The sequence below is a fragment of the Psammomys obesus genome, unplaced genomic scaffold (genome assembly GCF_907164565.1).
Source record: "Psammomys obesus unplaced genomic scaffold, mPsaObe1.curated_primary_1811, whole genome shotgun sequence".
NCBI lineage: Eukaryota > Metazoa > Chordata > Mammalia > Rodentia > Muridae > Psammomys > Psammomys obesus.
Window position 1 is genome coordinate 38,876,385 of NW_026592118.1, and position 17,581 is coordinate 38,893,965.

At 39.5% G+C, this 17,581-nt stretch overlaps 1 protein-coding gene across 1 annotated transcript in view; it reads right to left on the bottom strand.

Moving 5' to 3' along the window:
- Positions 1 to 14,140, bottom strand: part of Bmt2 (base methyltransferase of 25S rRNA 2 homolog) — a 58,126-nt gene extending 43,986 nt beyond the window's left edge. Inside the window, exon 1 of the mRNA XM_055612998.1 lies at positions 13,839 to 14,140. Within this exon, the coding sequence (XP_055468973.1) occupies positions 13,839 to 13,995 (157 nt within the window). The 5' untranslated portion in view covers positions 13,996 to 14,140. The remainder of the gene's footprint in view (positions 1 to 13,838) is intronic.
- Positions 14,141 to 17,581: the final 3,441 nt, after the last annotated feature.

Below are 17,581 nucleotides of genomic sequence, written 5' to 3' on the forward strand. Positions count from 1 at the left end.
TGCAAAGACAATTATAACTACACAGAAACCTACTTCCCTATAGCTTTTTAGAAGGCCTCTGTATTTCTTCATTCAACAAAACTGTCTTTAAATATTCCTTTTCATGTAGTTTTGAGGGTCATTATCTGCTTATCTGACATTTTAAAGAAATCAAGTCTTTTTGTCTCCATTTAATTAACATGAATGGCAAACAGCTTAATGTTAACAGTCAAGCTTACAGACTCTTGAGTGTGCTCACACTGGAAGCTAATATGTGACTGGTAAACACAGTGCACTTAACTATATAATTGAGGAAAAAACAATTAATTTTTTTGTATTTTTATTCTTATATTTGCTAAAAATGTTTTTTTTTAATATTTTAAAGTATGCATGGGTAAATGCACACACACAGATATCACATGTGTGCAGGTTCCGATAGATGCCAAAAGAAGGAGGTGGCAGATGAACTGAGCTGGAGTTTACAGGCAGTTGTGAGCTATCTTACATAAGGGCCAAGAACTGAATAAAGATTTTCTGAAAAGCAGCAGTATCTTTTTATTGCTGAGCCATCTCTCCAGCCCCAGGGGAAGAATATTGTTAAATGCTACATGAAATAATAAACTTAAGAAACAGAAAGTAAGACAGAGGAGAGTACAAAACATACAAATAAAATGGGAGTGAGGCTATAACAAAACAGACTTGAACCTAAAATATTCCCTATGTCCCTTATAATATATCCTCAACCACAACTTTTTTTTTTTTTAGTTTTCATTTTTTTAATATTCATCACAGGTTATTTACTTTGTATCCCAGCCGTAGCCCCCTACCTCATTCCCTCCCAATCCCACCCTCCTTCCCTCATCTTCTCCCTGTCCATTTCCAAGTCTACTGCTAGGAGAGGTCCTCCTCCCCTCTTATCTGACTGACCCTAGCTTATCAGGTGTCTTCAGTACTGTCTGCAATGTCCTCCTCTGTGGCCTAGCAAGGCTGTTCTTCCCTTGGGGGCAGGAGGAAGTAAAGGAGCCAGTCCTTGAGTTCATGTCAGACATAGTTCCTGTTCCCCTTACTAGGGAAACCCACTTGGATACTGAGCTACCATGGGCTACATCCGAGCAGGGGTTCTACTTATATCCAAACATCAACCACAGCTTTTAATGCAAGCCCTTATCCCACAAGTGCTTATCAAGCCTATTAAATATACATTAGAGTAAATGCTTAATAGTTAAAAAAAAATTGAAAAAACAGTTTGCATTTACTTATGAGAAAATTTCACTTTGGGATAATTCTCTGAAAACCTATTAAGAATGCTATTTTAGATAAATTAGAGAAAAAACTAAGAAAAGATAATTTTTTTCATAGTATTCTGCTTTTATAGTATTCAAAATACTGCATTTAACTAATTCTGAAGCATATTACAATGTGGGTTCTGAAAGCAATCCCCCTTTAAGAAAGCTATTATATGCCCAGTTTATATATTCAAATTTCTTCTGTGCATTCCAGCTGTACCCATAACACATGTTAAAAGTTGACTCTAGGATGGTTGACTGTCACTTGTTAATTCAGTCAGCCACACTGTGACTATTCCTTCTCTTAAAAGGACAGAACACTCTGCTTCCACTGAGACATAAGCACGGTCGGCAAGGCTTTCCCTGCATGAAACCGTGAGCTAAAATATAAACCTACTCTCAAAAAGTACTACAACTTGGGGGCTGGAGAATGGGTCAGTGGGTACCGGGCTTGCTTGGTGCCCATTCAAAGAAAGGCTCATGTCTGGCTACCTAAACCCCACACCAGCAGTAGGCAACGAGAAAGGTTCAGAGCGCTCACTGGCCAGCTCACTAGAACACCTAGTCTAGACAATCGGTGCGCTTGAGGTTCAGTCAGAGAGTTCATCTTTTAAAGTATATACATATCATATAGATGATAAAGCCAACTAAGAAAGGGCAAATAGTGCATGCATTAGTTTTAAAAAACAACCATATTTTTAATAATTTTAACATTAATTTGGTATCACCTTACAATTTTCTTTATAAAAATCAAGTACAGCTAAATAAGATATCCTCAACCACAATTTTTTTTTTTTAGTTTTCATTTTTTTAATATTCATCACAGGTTATTTACTTTGTATCCCAGCCGTAGCCCCCTACCTCATTATGGAATTATGGAATTATCCATATTTGCCCCCACTTAACTCTCTCATGAACAGTTCCATTCTAAACCCAAGTGATGATGCCATCTTTCTTTTGCAAATTAACTCTTCTCTTACTATCAGGCAGAGCACATTTCTTTCCTTTGGAACATAATGGAATTTATATTTTTGAGAGGGTTCATCTGCCATTCATTTGGTTATTTCATGATGATCCTCCAGTATTTTGCATCTGCCTCCTTAGAGTACTTTGTCATTCACTCACATGTTACTTATTGAAAACAGTTGTGATCCCCCCCCTAAAAAAAAAAAAACAAAACTGTAAGGTGAAAATAAAAAAAAAAAACACTTTTGATTTATAACTTATCTAAGTTTACAGAAGTTAACCATGGTGCCCACGTGAGAGAGGCAAAATAATTAAGTGTTCTCTGTATTCAAAAACAGTAAACATCAGTTATAAAATTTCAAGCAAACTAGCTGTTCAACTAAAAATAAGTATACAGGCCATCGTCAACTGTGACTCAAGTAATGTCCGAGTATTTAAAAAACTGACATTGTTCTAAAGCAAAGTCTTGAAAGGTTTAGAATATTAAATCTAAAGTCTTTTGCATGTATGTGAAATGTCACTCACAAGCTCATTAAAGCGTTTTCTCTCTGCCTTATTGCAGGCGGAAGTGGAGTCACATTTACTGAGTTCTTTGATAGTTCACAGTTCTTTTTGGAAAACCCTTAAGATTACGGAAAAATAATCTGAGCAAAAGCACTAAATTATCAGAAGTTTCTTAGGAGCAAGGACAGTGAATCACTACATTTTTATATAATGGGATCATATAATTAAAAATAATAATTTTCTCAGTAACTATCTTCACTCTCATTCTTAAAAGGTATAAATATAAAGCAAAGATCTGAAATTTAATGAGTATAACTCTATGACTCATTTATGAAAAGACTATATTTATAAACCACAAATAGTAAGGGATTAATATAGAATATATAAGAACTCATAAAACCTAGTACCGAAATTATACCAATTTTTAGAAAAAGTGGATAAAAGAACTAAAGCCACGTTTTTTTTCCAAACCAGACATAAAAGGATTACCAGGTACATGCAAAGATGGCCATCATCTCTAGTATTTAGGTAAATGCTAATTAAAACTACAATGTGAAGGCTACTATATATATGAAACTACTATATATGTGAAGAAAAGAGTGTATGTACTCTGTGTTGAGGGTATAGTACAGGCATTATGGAAAACAATATAGAGATTCCTCAAAACATCCCAAAGCTCCCGTCCCCTTCTCTCTGTATATAAAAAACAAAATCAATACGTAAATGGAATTTTGTATTCTCATGTTCACTTTGGTATTAACCACGAGATATAAGAAAAAACAAAAAAACCTAGGTGTCCATCAGTGGGTAATAAACTAAAGAACTGCAGTCTATACATATATAATGAAGCATCATTCAAGTTAAAAAAGGAAAATGCTGCCACTCTTGACAATGTGAATGAAGTTGGAGGTCATTACACCACATGAAATATACCATTCAAAAAGGGATACACATCACAGATCACTTATATGTAGAGTCTAAAGCAGGTGAGCTTAAAGAAATACAAAGTAATGCTCATCAGAGGTTTCAGAAAGTGGGAAGAAAAGATGCAGATGTTGGCAAAAGGGTAAATGCTAAGTTACACAATGAATGAGTTTTAGAGTTCTACTGTATAGTATGGTAACTATGTTAAAATGTGTACATTAGTAAAGAAGTAAATTTTAGGGGGGTTACAAAGTGAATAAAGTATAAAAAAATAAAATAATAATAATAAAAGAAGTAAATTTTTGTGGTCATACAGAAAATTATTGTTATGAGACGATATTAAATTGACTGCGGAATCATTAAATAAGGTATATTTTCATCAAAATAACAGGATATATACCCAAAACTCATACAATTCCTCACCATAACATTTTCTTTACTTTATATATAAAAAATGTGTATAATATACATACACACTATTGAATCCATTTAGTGTTGCTCATATATATGTGATTAGTGCTGACAACGTGGAATTATATACCGTAACAGGGGCTATTTGCCATTTATAACATCAAAAAATAACATGTTACAATTCTTGGCAGTTTGGCCTGTAATTCATGATATATTACTAGTTTTTAAATGCCACAATTCAAAAGAAAATATGCTACATTATTTAAGTTATAAAACCCTGAAAGGTAACTCATAACAACAGAACCTAAGGAGCAGTGTGTAAAGAGATAGGATTGCCAAGGGAGTTCTGGTAGTAATGTGAATGTTCTACGTTTTGTGGCAGCGATTTCACAGGTGCACACAATTATTAACATTCATGAAGCTCTGTGCATTAAATGGAAGGGCTCTACTCTGTATGAACTACATACATTTCACTAACTTAAGCTTTAAAGGGCAAATTATTGAAAACAAACACTTTGGGGCCTAATACATAAGTCTTAAACTTTTAGGAATTCAGAACGATTTTCTGGTTGTGACATAAGCATACTGGCAAATGTGGCCAGAGGTGCTTTATCTCCAGAAGACCAGATTTCCAAAGTCATGTTCAAGAACTTTTAAATGCTATTTCTTAGAACTTAAAGAAACGAAGCTGATGAAAAATTATGTTCTAATCACTGCACCACCTTGTATTTCTTCATGAGTTTTAAGTTTATGAACATTCACTGACATGAACAAAAGGCCAAACCAGACAAACTACAATGGCTACATTAACCACAAACAAATGGGCTTTTGTCAGTCAAATGCTGTTATTTAATCTCTGTAACTGCATTATCAGTTAATTTTCTGGCAGTTGCTCTCATCTCTGGTGGCCAATTCTCAATGTACATTGTAACCACCCAGACATTTCATTTAATGTATCTAGAGTATGAACCGGTCACTTACCCTATAGGTTTACAACTAAATCCACTATATATACTATGGCTCAAACACAAGAGCTTACATATATATAGTAAGGCTGCAGAGTCAAACCCCACGAAACAGTACAGAAAGTCATGGTTGGGGCAAAGTGGAGTCAAGTTATACTTAAACAGGAAAATAACACATGACTTAACCGTAACATCTACAAGCACACGTTTGCTCATCTTTATCAGCATTTATGATTAAGAAACTACATTCAAAACATAAAAGCCTTTGACTACTTGCAGTAAGGGAGACAGTGTTAAAAACGTCAGGATCATATTATTTGTTTCTCCTTTATGAATATGACTACAAAGATGACACCTAACTTGCACATAAAAGTACTTATGAGGAACTTCCCAGAATGTAATTCATGTAAGCAGGAAATTACCTCACAGGCGGGAACTGGCGATGCTCAGGCACGCTTACAGGTATGAGGCTGACGGTTTAATCCACACAGCCCCTGTGATGAACATGAGTAAAGCCGCACTTGAAGCCCCGCAAAGCAGGGCACCAGTGCTTCTCAAATACTACACTTTAAGACGGCATCAAGTCAGCCTCCACAATTTAGGAGAACAAATTGGGGCCATAAGATTTATCTGTGAACTCAGGGCATACAAATATAAATTACATATACCGAAATAAACAAACTATTACCATACTTTAATGTAAATATAACTAGTAAATCCATTAAAATATCTCTAATGCTTATACATTAAATTTTTTGTCAAAAAATTAGACTGTGATAGGAGGGAATCAATGGGTAAGTAGGGCAGAGTAGCAGGAAGAGTAGAGCTCACTACATAAAGGAAAGCAAGGCTGGTTCAACACAGTTTCTCAACTGCCACAGTACCCGTGTTCTCCTATTTGTAATTTCTAAGTATATGAAAAAGGGATTTTCAGAATAATCTGGGTCACTAAAAAGGAGGTAGTCATATTAGCTTCTTTTGCATATACATCTTCAATCTATGTGAGGAACAGTGTTAGGCAGAGTTAGGCAAAAGGGAGAGTTTTACTGAAAGAACTAAGCTTAGTGGGAGAGAGGTAAGTAATCCACATGCCAATAAATGCCAATCCACAGACAGGCATTTATTTAGACAGATTTTGTGTTAAACTGTTGGGGTAATCTTTTTGCGTGCTGTGTGAAGGTGCCTCTGCATATTCATAGTTATTTCTGCACTGACAGAGAGCTGAGTATTGTCCAGACTTTGGTATTATTCTTATGGCTCACCACCTACATCATATTTTGTAAATGTGTTCTTCCCTCTTTTGATGGGTTTAATAAAGAGCTGATGGCCAATATCTAGGCAGGAGAGGAAAGGTAGAACTTCCAAGCTGAGAGAGGGTCTCTGGGAGAAGAATGAGACTGGGTTGGGGGTGAGGAGTGTGGGGGGGGGGGTATTTGCCCACGTGACATGGAGCCAGGACTGAGTGAGTGGTAACAGGCATGTGGCAGGATGCAGGCCAGGAATGCCAAGGCTAATCTGTATGGCCTAGCTGAGGGTTTGCCCAGCTATACTGTCTAAACTTTTAGTAATAATAATGTCTCTCTGTCATTATTAGGGAGCTGGCGGGTCCAAGAAAGTCTCGCTACAATAAACATTCTAAGAACTTAGTCTAAATGAATACCTGCAGTATGTTAAGAGGTCCAAAGATTTCTAATTTTAAACCACAGTATTGGATAAAGTGAGGCCGGTTGCCGAACTTATTTATTTACGATTCTTTTTCACTATTATTATTTTCTCTAGAGTCATGTTATATAGTCCAGGTTGGTCTCCGGCTGCTCAACTGCATGCTTCAAACTCTTAAATCCTAGTATTGAAGGCATGTTCCACAATGTTTGGCTAATAACTTGATTTTTAAATTGTGAGGAAAACAGTATCTGGTTAAACTTCCTGGTTATCACTACTCCTAGTTTCAAGACCAATATTCTAAGAATGATACATGAGTGGGAGGGAACAGGATGCAGTAATGGATAATATCCAGGGGCGAACCAGTTCTTCATGCTGCCTTGTAGGTGTTCAGCTTGGACAGCTACAGCTACAAACACCACCTCTGTGGTACCTAAGCAATTTGAAGACGATTGGAATACCACTCATTTTAGAAATTAACAAGAACTAATAAAAATGGAAGCTCAAAAAACATTTCATAATAAAACAGTAACTTCTTTTTTAATTTTAATTTTTATTAATTACACTTTATTCACTTTGTATCCCCCCCTGTAGCTCCCTCCATCCTCCCCTCCAAATCTCACCCTCCCTCCCTCTTCTCCACCTATGCCACTCCCCAAGTCCACTGATAGGGGAGGTCTTCCTCCCCTTCCATCTGATCCTAGTCTATCAGGTCTCATCAGGAGTGCCTGCATTGTCTTCCTCTGTGGCCTAGTAAGACTGCTCCCCGCTCAGGGGAAGATGATCAAAGAGCAGGCCAATCAGTTCATGTCAGAGGCAGTCCCTGTTCCCATTACTATGGAACCCACTTGGACACTAAATTGCCATAGGCTACATCTGTGCAGGGGTTCTAGGTTATCTCCAAGAATGGTCCTTGATTGGAGTATCAGTCTCAGAAAAGACCCCCGTGCCCAGATTTTTTGGTTCTGTTGCTCTCCTTGTGGGACTAAAACAGGAACTTCTTAATTCTGCTGTCAGTTATTAAAATTCACAGTATAAGATTGTTCTTTCAACAGCACAGTATGATTTTAGGTTAATGTGTTATATGTGACAAAAAGTTTTCATTCTATGACAGAAAAGATATTTCAGCACTGGAAATTTATATAAATGAACATAAATGTTACAAGAGATGGACATAACAGGAGCTATGTGAAGCATGTGCCTGTGTTATTGAGATATAATATAGGTGTGCTTATTTTTATTGCAGAAATACCAAGCAGCAACCAAAAAAATAGGAAGAGACAATCTAATATATGAAATTAATTTATACATTAAACTACTAAAGGTATGGATTATTGTACTGGTATGGATATTGTACCTTAAAAATGACTCTATATAGCAGTATATCAAAAGTACTGTATGGAAAAATCACTAACTTATTTAGCTGCCTTATTGGCACTTCCCTCCTATATACTACAATTTTATTATAGAAATGAAGTATCATATAGGCAGACAAGGAATGAGTTTGAAAACACAATTAGAGCTCTCATCACAGGTTCATTCTTTGGCATCAAACTATCTAGTTTTACAACAAAATAACCTTAGCTCAGTGTTCCACCCCACCAAGTGGGCCAATAGTCACCTCCATCAGAGGCAGACAAGAGTTAAAAAGGTTCTAAGTTCCAATTTACAGAATTGTTTTCTAGCGGGCCTAAGAGTCAACATTTTAAAATTATCAGAATACTGAGGCACAGTTATGCCTAAGACATTGCATTAGATACTGGAAAGTACAAACAGGATATACACAAAAATACTGCACTTAGGCCAAGGCTGAGAATACTTCAGAATCAACACCAACCACCATTTCTTAAAGAGTGTAAAGCATGTCAGGTGGTGGTGTCGCGCACCTGTGATCCCAGCACTCAGGAGGCAGAGGCAGGCGGATCTCTGTGCAGCCTGCCTGGTCTACAGAGTGAATTCCAGGACAGTCGTGGCTACAAAAACCAAAAATAGAGTAATCCTAATTTTTCCTTTTCTTGAAGACTTTAGGTGCTTACTTTGAGCACGTTTACTACAAATAAAGCATAAACAGCAGGTACAGCTCTGCAGTACAGAGGACACTCGTCCTCCGGGGCTCCCTGTGTCCTGTGAAAGCTCCGCTCTGCCCTTCAACTGTCCCCAAGCATTACTTACCACGCCATCACACTCTTCTTGGCAGTTTTTTTGTCTGTCTTTCTTTTCCTCAGTATAAAGGGCTTCCAATCTTCAACTTAAAAAAAATACATCTCTACTTAAGCACCATCTCTAGCTCAATTCTAAGCCAATCTGACTATCTACCTGTCCCCACAGCACTCTTACTCAACCATATATAATGAATTTCTAAACTGGAGGCTTAATGGCTACTAACATTTTCCCGAAGAATCTTTACATTATCATTGTCTTTTCCTCTTTACTTTTATGAAAACTGTGTATCTACGCTTCAAAATATTATTTTTACCTATGTCACCATCATGACTGTTACTTGTATCTTCATTATCGCTAAATCACATGAATGTGAATAGATACCTCACTACTCTCTTCTAGATTTTACCTTCTATTCTGGTCTACTGTACTTTTACATCAGTGTTGACTTCTCTGTCCACTGTATACCTCACTAAAATACTACAGATTTATGTCCTACGGAGTTCCAAAGATAAAAACTGTCATAGACCCAAGGCTAAGAACTACAACATTTGGGATTTTGTTTGTTTGTTTTGTTTTTAGCCTGTTAAATAACCATCACATCTGCACTGAAAATTTTATCTTTTGAACTATAACCCCCTTGCTGAGATACCACAAAGACACATGATAAAATCAAATAGGTAATGTGCACTGCAAACCTACTATGTGCTCTTCACTCAGTCAACAGCATCAGTGTTTCTTTTAATGTTACTAATATTAAATGAAATTACCCTTTCATTTTTTTCCCCCTGCAAAAAACAAATTCCTAGGGCTAAGTTAACAGGCTTTCTGGTGATGAGTCTACCTATTTTAAAAATCAAGCAAAGACTCCCATATATGTGTACAGACGTGCACATATACACACAACATTTTCTGATTCTGTATCATAATCAGTATTGACTAGGAGAAAACATAAAAAGAAAACTGTGAAACCGCACTTGAAAAAAGTAAACAGAGAGCCTGTGCAAAATGTCTTGGGGGTCATATTTATTAACACAGCTGTGGAGAAAGTACTGAAAGAAAAGTTCAAGTTAAAATAATCTACGATCCTAATTTTTAAAACAATTCAAATACTGTACTTCATGAAAAACACCAACATTATAAGGTAATTCTATTAATTTCAAGGCTATTTTGGTTTTAGTTCTAAATTATCTCTAATTCAAAGTTAGCATTTTCCCCTACAATTTTTTTTCATTTCAGGTGTTTGCTAGAAAAGAAAAGGCAGCTGGAGAGATGGCACAGTCCTCGCCTTGCAAGCATGTTCCGATCGATCCCTAACACCACACAAAGGGCCAGGCAACTATCATCCCACTGCTATCAGAGGACTGCCGGACAGCCTGCTCAGCCTAATTAGTGAGCTCTAGGTTCAGAGAGACACCCGTCTGAAAGAAATAAAATGGATACAACCGATGAAGACAACTCAAGTTGACCTCTGACCTTCATAGGTGTATGCACACAAACACACACACATACACCAAAACTACAAAAAAAGCAAAAGGAAAACTGAAACTCTACAGGATGCTAGTTCAGGTCTCATACTAAGCAAGTAAAACGAAGTCCTTGTTTGGAAAGCAAAACTAAACTATTTCTTATAAATAAGCTGTCTATACATCCTATGACCTAATTAAAATATCTTAAGTTGCAGTGGAAATCAAATTTCAAAATTCTGGATAGCACAGATAGAAAACTGTTTGTGCAAGCACATTTTCCTTCGTACATAAGTCTTAATCTATAAGTCTTCTATCTACAAGTGGCTGGACATAAAAATATCCACTTCATCATCAATGCTGGGAACTGTCCTCATAGTTTCTTTTAGTAATGTATTCAGATAGATTGTACCATCTCAAACACTGACCATTCTCGCCAATTCTTGTTTCACTTATACAAACTGGCATAGACTTCTGAGTGGCGATACTGGGCAGGCAGTAAAATAAAGCGGAGTGGAAAGGTGGTTAAGAGTACATCAAATTCACCTACTTACCTTTGTGACACTGTTCACTTTCCCAGCCCTAGCCTGCTCATAACTGTCAACACTTCACACTTGGACAGATTAGAGCAGAGGAGGAAAAACGCCTTTTCCCATCACAATAAGAAGGTCCCATTCTCATTTCTCTTTCTGTTGCATTCCCAACACACTATCAGAGATAAAGCAAGGAAAACTCTTCAAGACAAGGTTTCTCTGTATAGCCTTGGTTGTCCTAGACCTAGCTCTGCAGACCAGGCTGGCCTCCAACTCACAGAGATCCACCTGCCTCTGCCTCAGAGTGCTGGAACTAAAGGTGTGAGCCACTGCTGCCCGGCCCAATCCTACAATCTTTACCCTTACTTGTGTCCTTTTCAGTAACTGCCTCGTTTCCTCTGTCATTCAACTCAACCTATTTTGCTTATTACCAGTATATCCCTAAAAACTATATACTTCACTCAATTCAACTCATGTATCTCTCATAGATAGCCCCTACCCATCAGTTTATATTCTTTTTCCTTGCCGAGCTTTTAATGTTACTTCCCAGTCTCTGCTTTCTCTTATATTCTAACATTTATGTCACCAACATTAGGGTAAGAGGTGGGCGGAAAAGTCTGTAATCGCCCGTAAAAAGGACAGCATTAGGGAGGAACTATGTCAGCTTTGTGAAAGTTACTTTGATCTTTTTAGGACTGAGTCCACTCATCTACAAAAATGAAAGAATTAATTTAGGTTATACATTAAATCTAGCCAACACGTTTCCTATCCCTAATGATGGGAATGTAGACACTGTAGATCTGAGACAGATTAAGATGCAGACAGTTTAAGATCAGCCATGCTTGAGAATCATTAATAAAAATTATGGCTTCTTATAATCTTACATTCCAGATTTTAAGTGAGAATTTTCACTGCATTTCCCGGTGAGGAAACTGTTATGAGCTTATAAAATGCATTTATGACTGAAGACCACCAGTCCTTCAGTACTATGTCCCCAAAATAAAACACCAAAAATAATTGTATGATGCCCAGACATTTTCAGAAGGCATTCAAACAACTGAGACTAGGCCCACTTCAAACGTGAACACTGGAAGGGGCACACTCATTCAGATCATCTACATTTGGAGTTCACTGATAGGGTATCATGTATCAGTAGAGCAGAGCCTAGAGAAGCCTAGATTGTTGATGGAATTCAGGGCATTAAAATGCTGAAAGAACAGCTTCACTCAAATGCTTACCTGGCCAGCATCTCATCAGACTATTCAGTTCTCAACTACATGCATTGCTTTCAGTTCTGGTAGCTTCTAAGTACCAGTACTCATTTTGAACCAAGTGTTACCCTAGTTGGAATTTGGGCTTAAAGACATGTTTAAACATGTGAGACTAAGCCTGCATAAATGACAGCTTAAAGAGAAAATGACACATTAGCTGTGTGTTAATTTAAGTAGAACCTATTCGTTTATGAATAAATGAATAATGAATAACAATGAAATTATTACAAAAAGGCTAAGAATAGAAACATACTAGTCATTTTCTTCTAAAAGATGTACCTTAAATTTGTACAAGATGGCATGATAAATTAAAGAAAAGTGGGTCTACTTATTTCCTCATTTCCCCAAACATAAAAACCAAACGAGAATGCCATTATGTAAGCGCATTTTGTGACTATCAAGAATGATGCAGTTGTTGCTATGGTAACCACTCATTTTATTGAATTGCAGTTGGGAATTAAAGCCTTTTAATAAAAAAAAAAATCCAATACCTTAATATGCTTGCCAAGGATCTTCTACTGGCACCTATCAAACAATAGCTATAAACCATCTTTGGGGATATCAAATGGCCTCTATTAAAAGCCAGGACTAACTTGTCAAGGAAAGAAACTTTGAATAGCGTTAAAATAAAATGAATCAATGACACTCCAAGAAAGAAAGACTTCGACTGAACTTTCAGAGTAATTGAAAAGTGTGTGTAACTGAAAAGTGACATGATCTCACAAGTCTTTGTTCCTTCACTGTCATAATTTCTCTTTTAACTTAAGCTATTAGTCAGTTAAAAGACTAACACTAGATAGAACGCTGCTGCCTAGTTTTCGTTTTGCAATTAAGCTAAAGCAAAAAACCCGCTGAAAGCATCTCATTTTAACACGAGAAGAGGAATTTTTTGTCCCCGAGTATATGAAGAATAATGCAAACATCACCTTCCGAATCTTATAAAGTTGCTTTGTTAGAGACCTTCCATTTACAAAATGCCAGGGTAACTCGTAAAATTCAACAATAGACAGTGCTCCGGCGTAAGCACAAGCCAGTAAAGCGGCTTCCACGTAGGGGGCCGTACCTAAGGCTGGCTTCAATGGCATCCGTGTCTTTCTGAGTCTCTGTGCTTCGAGACTATTCAAAACTGCCCACTATCCTAAGAGCCTGCGCCAGATCTCTCTTCTTTGACTGTTTCCACAAACTTGGAGATTGAGCTGCGGTGAAGGAGTGTTGCCTGCTACCCCCTTTCCCCGGTAAAACAGGTGAAGCACCTTGAGATCCTCTGCTTGGCCTGTTGACTTCGCAGCCCTGGGAGCCCAGGCGGGGGAGGCCTCGGCACGGCCTTGCCAAGGAGCGAAGAGGAAGAGGGGCTGTTGCCAAGCGGGCAGAACAACAGGCTGGTCCACTGCAGGAGAGTGAGGGCCTTCGTCCCTTCTGACAGTCTCCTCGCTCGGTGGACGTTTCCCCGGTCTGGAGATCTTACCTGAAAAGCCCCTCCCTCCCTACCTCCGAGTGTGTGCTCGGTGACAGTGGTCTCAGCACACCGCTGGGGACAGGGCCTAGGCGGGTGGCGACTGCCCATTGGGGCTCCGGGCGCCGGTAGCAGGCGGCCGGCTGCCGGCGGCCAGGGCAGACGTGCCGCCCCCGTGTGTGTCAATGGTGGCCCGTGGGGCTGAAAAGAGCTGACCCAGCCGGGGGATGCGCCTCCCCTCCCCCGCCGCCTGTTTACCTTCGCGGTACTTCTTGCGGAGCCGCCGGTGGACGCTCTTCACCACCCCGGACAGCTTCTCCTGCTCCAGCTTCCGCTCCTGCTCTCGGGGCTGCGCGGCGCTCGGGGGCCGCTGTCCGCGCGCTGCGCCTCGGCCGCCCGGCCCCGGCTCCTCCATCGCGCTGCCGCCGCCGCAGCCGCCCCTCCGGCCCCGCGGTCTCTCCCCGGACGGAGGAGGGAAGGAGGAGGCAGCAGCGGAGGCAGCAGCCCAAGGCGGCCGATGAGCACCTCCGAAGGCCTCGGAGGCGGTGTCTCCCCAATAGCGCAAGGTGATTGGTGGACTTCGGAGGGCTGGGTGGAAATGGAAAGGGCCCAGGGCCAATGGGCGGAGGGCAGCGGCGGAGAGCCGGGTTGTTTGGAAAGGAGCAGCTGAAGGGGGCGGAGCGAGCCCTCGGTCCCTAGCCAGGCCACGCCCCGGATGCTGTGCGAAGGAGCCGTGGAGGTGGGGGCGGGGGAGGGGGGCGGGGGCCTTTGGTGCGGGGATGCGCTTGCGCCTCAGAGTTTGCTCAGTTTGAGCTTCATTGTACGGTCCGGGCTTGGCACGTCTCCCAACTTTCCAGGCCAACGTGAGTTGTATGCCACAGGACACGATCCTCCACCTCAGCACCCACTGCGCCCTGTTGCACCTTTGCCTGCTCCCTTCAACTAGATACCCTTTGAAGACTTGACTGTGCAGGGTTTTACACTTCAAAGAGGAGCCCAAACTTGCATGCCTTCTTTGGGGTCAAGGAGAGGTCAAGCTACCAAATCCGGATTTAATTCTCTAGCTAACCATGGCATGTGCCTGGCATGCAGCTGCTGGGTGAAAAGACAATGAAATGGGGCAAAGAAAGATGATAGAAAAACAATAGGAGATGTGGGACAACCAAGTTCTAAACACAGAAAGGCCATCACGTCTTCCTGAGGTACTTTTGTTGTGACCATACCAAGGGAGCTACAGGAAAACCTACATTGATTGTAGGTCGTCTCAGAACCCAAGAAAACTCTGATCAAAATATGCTCTCTCATTATTTTGGAGCTTTAGTCCACCAGTGGCTTGCGTAGTTCAGTAACTGGCTCCCCCTTGTCTACCTCCTTTTTACTCATGTACAAAACTATTAAGGGGATGTGTGACCGCTGACCTGTTTATGAAAGATGGAAGCCTGTTCTGCAAAAAGAGACTGCATTAGCTCTCTCCTGGTACCTAGGCTGCTGGAGAAGCAGCAGGCGGAGCGGGGAATGAATTGTATCTAATTGCGCACTACCTGCACGTTGCAGCTCTTGATTATAATACATTGTATAGACATTGTTGCATTGAAAGTTTCAGATCAATGATTCTGTAATATTAGTAACATTCTCCTCATGTAACGATCCGGTCCAAAGGAAACTCTTATTTCCCCCAATTCTAGTGGTTAGATAAATGCCACATTTCTCAAGAACTGGTAAAGCTTATTCCTCTCCACAAATGTCTTTTACCATCAGCAGAAGGGATAAATGGTGATCCGTGGTGTCTATTACTATACCAAAGTGCATGCTGGCTTCCAGGCACTCTGAGCATCACAAAAAGCTGTTATGCATTTTAGTGTCCCTGGCTGTTCTCAGCTCCTCTCGCGCAAGCACCGAACTTCCTCCCAGCCTCGGGAGTTTCCCTCCCCTCCCCCAGCTTCTCATTCTCTTCATAATCATGCTATTTCAGCTGTGTGTACCCTTGGGTTCCATCTTTTACCTTGGTTTGGTTTTCCTCTCACCCCCATCCCCCACCCCAACCTGTTTCTCTTTCTCTTACTCTCTACTCTGCTCCTGCTTCTCTCTTGGTCAGGTCCAGTTCCGTTGACCATTCTCAGTCTACTACTCTCTCTCTGCTCTGGACTCTTCCAAATGTCTCTGCTTGTTCTCTCATTCATATATACAATACAAACCTTCCCCTCAACCATGTAGTGGCCATGTGTTCAGTACCTTCTGAATTAAGATGATCCTGAAGAACAAAGTATCATACACACTTTCCAGATCACAGGAGCAGGGATATCACAGTGAAGAAGTAGATCAGACACAAACAGAGATAATCAAACTTCAGAGAACTAATCGCAGTTATGAAGTGAAATTACAAAAAAATAGGGAGGAAACAAAGAGTGATGTAGCCTTACACGAAGAAATTTCATTTGCAAAGAAAAGAGAGCTTGGATAGGATACCTAGATATTTTTCTTTCACCAAACACAAAAGGCAAATAGTAGTAAAGACAGGCACATATGTCATTTGTCCAGAGTATTAGGTGTTTGTTGTTTTTTTAATATTAACTTTTCCCACTTCAATCTAGGAAGGTAGGTCTAATGATGTATTTTTATTTAAATATTTTATTTTTATTTTTAATTATGTGTGCATGTGTGGGTTTTTGTGTGTGTACACACCATGTCTTCTGAGTCCAGAAGAATGCATTGGGTCAGCTGGAGCTATACTTAGGTATAGGTAGTTATGAACCTAATTTGGGTTCTCTGCAAGAGCAGTAAACACTGTTAACTGTTAACTGTTAACTTCAACCAGGGGTTTGTTTGTTTCTTTGTTTTTGCTTTTTCAAACTTTTTTTCATACTGCCAGCAGATGAATTTATAAGACCTTTGAAAAAAGTGGCTTTCAACCATCCCAGTGCTGGGCTCCTTTAATACAGTTCCTCATGTTGTGGTGACCCCCAACCATAGTACTATTTTTGTTACTACTTAATAAGTGTAATTGTGCTACTGTAACAAACCATAATGTAAGTGTAAATGTCTGTGTTCTCCAGTGGTCTTAGGTGACCCCTGCCAGAGGTTCATTAGGCACCAAAGGGTCTTGACTCACAAAGAGAGAACCACTGTTTTAAAAGATTAAAAGTGTTGAAGGGAATTTGATAAACAGAGGAAGGATTAAAGAAGACAACAGTTAATCAAAGTTTTACCAGTAAGGTGAAACATTTTTCCTTTGCCTGTATGTCCTCATTTCAAATGGGATGTTTCTCAAATGGCTAGGTGGTAATCTATTGTATGAATAATCTATTTTTTATTAGTCAATCTCCAGTAACTTCATATTTAAGTTGTCTCCACTTTTCCCCATTACAAGTCACATTGTACATAATTAATACCTTTGTATGTTTTCGATTATGCATATATTATTATTATTAAAGAAACCCCATTAAAGTTATTTTTTTAATTCAAAGCGTCATACCTATTAAACCTTTTGGTATCTGTTGTCAAGACACCTTTTCACCATGGGCTAGGACGTCATGCTTCTTCTGGCAAGAAGGGTGGATATTTAACTTTCTGGACCATTCCCAAATATCAGTACTACTAGTTGCTGATTATTCATAGAGGTCTTTTAAAAGTCTGTGTTTTAAAAGTACGAGAAAACTTCTTGCCACTTCTTAAGTGGTATTCTGTTTGACATTATATTCCGTTTAACATATAAAAAGAACATATTTACAATAAGCAGTCATTTTCCAAGAAAAATTTGAATTTGCATTTTGATATCTGGCTTTCTCAGAATCAACTCAAGAACTGGAAGATTGGATAGTTAAGTTTTACTTAAAATTTATATGAATTCCGATTAAGCCTTTGCTTCTACATCCTGAGAAGGAGTGATACTCAGTGTTCTTATCAAGACATGGCAAGGGCTATAGATCACACTGGAAACGAAGTTTACAACTACCTTTCTCCAGCCTAATTAATGATACCCGGCAAAGCTCTATACCCGCTAT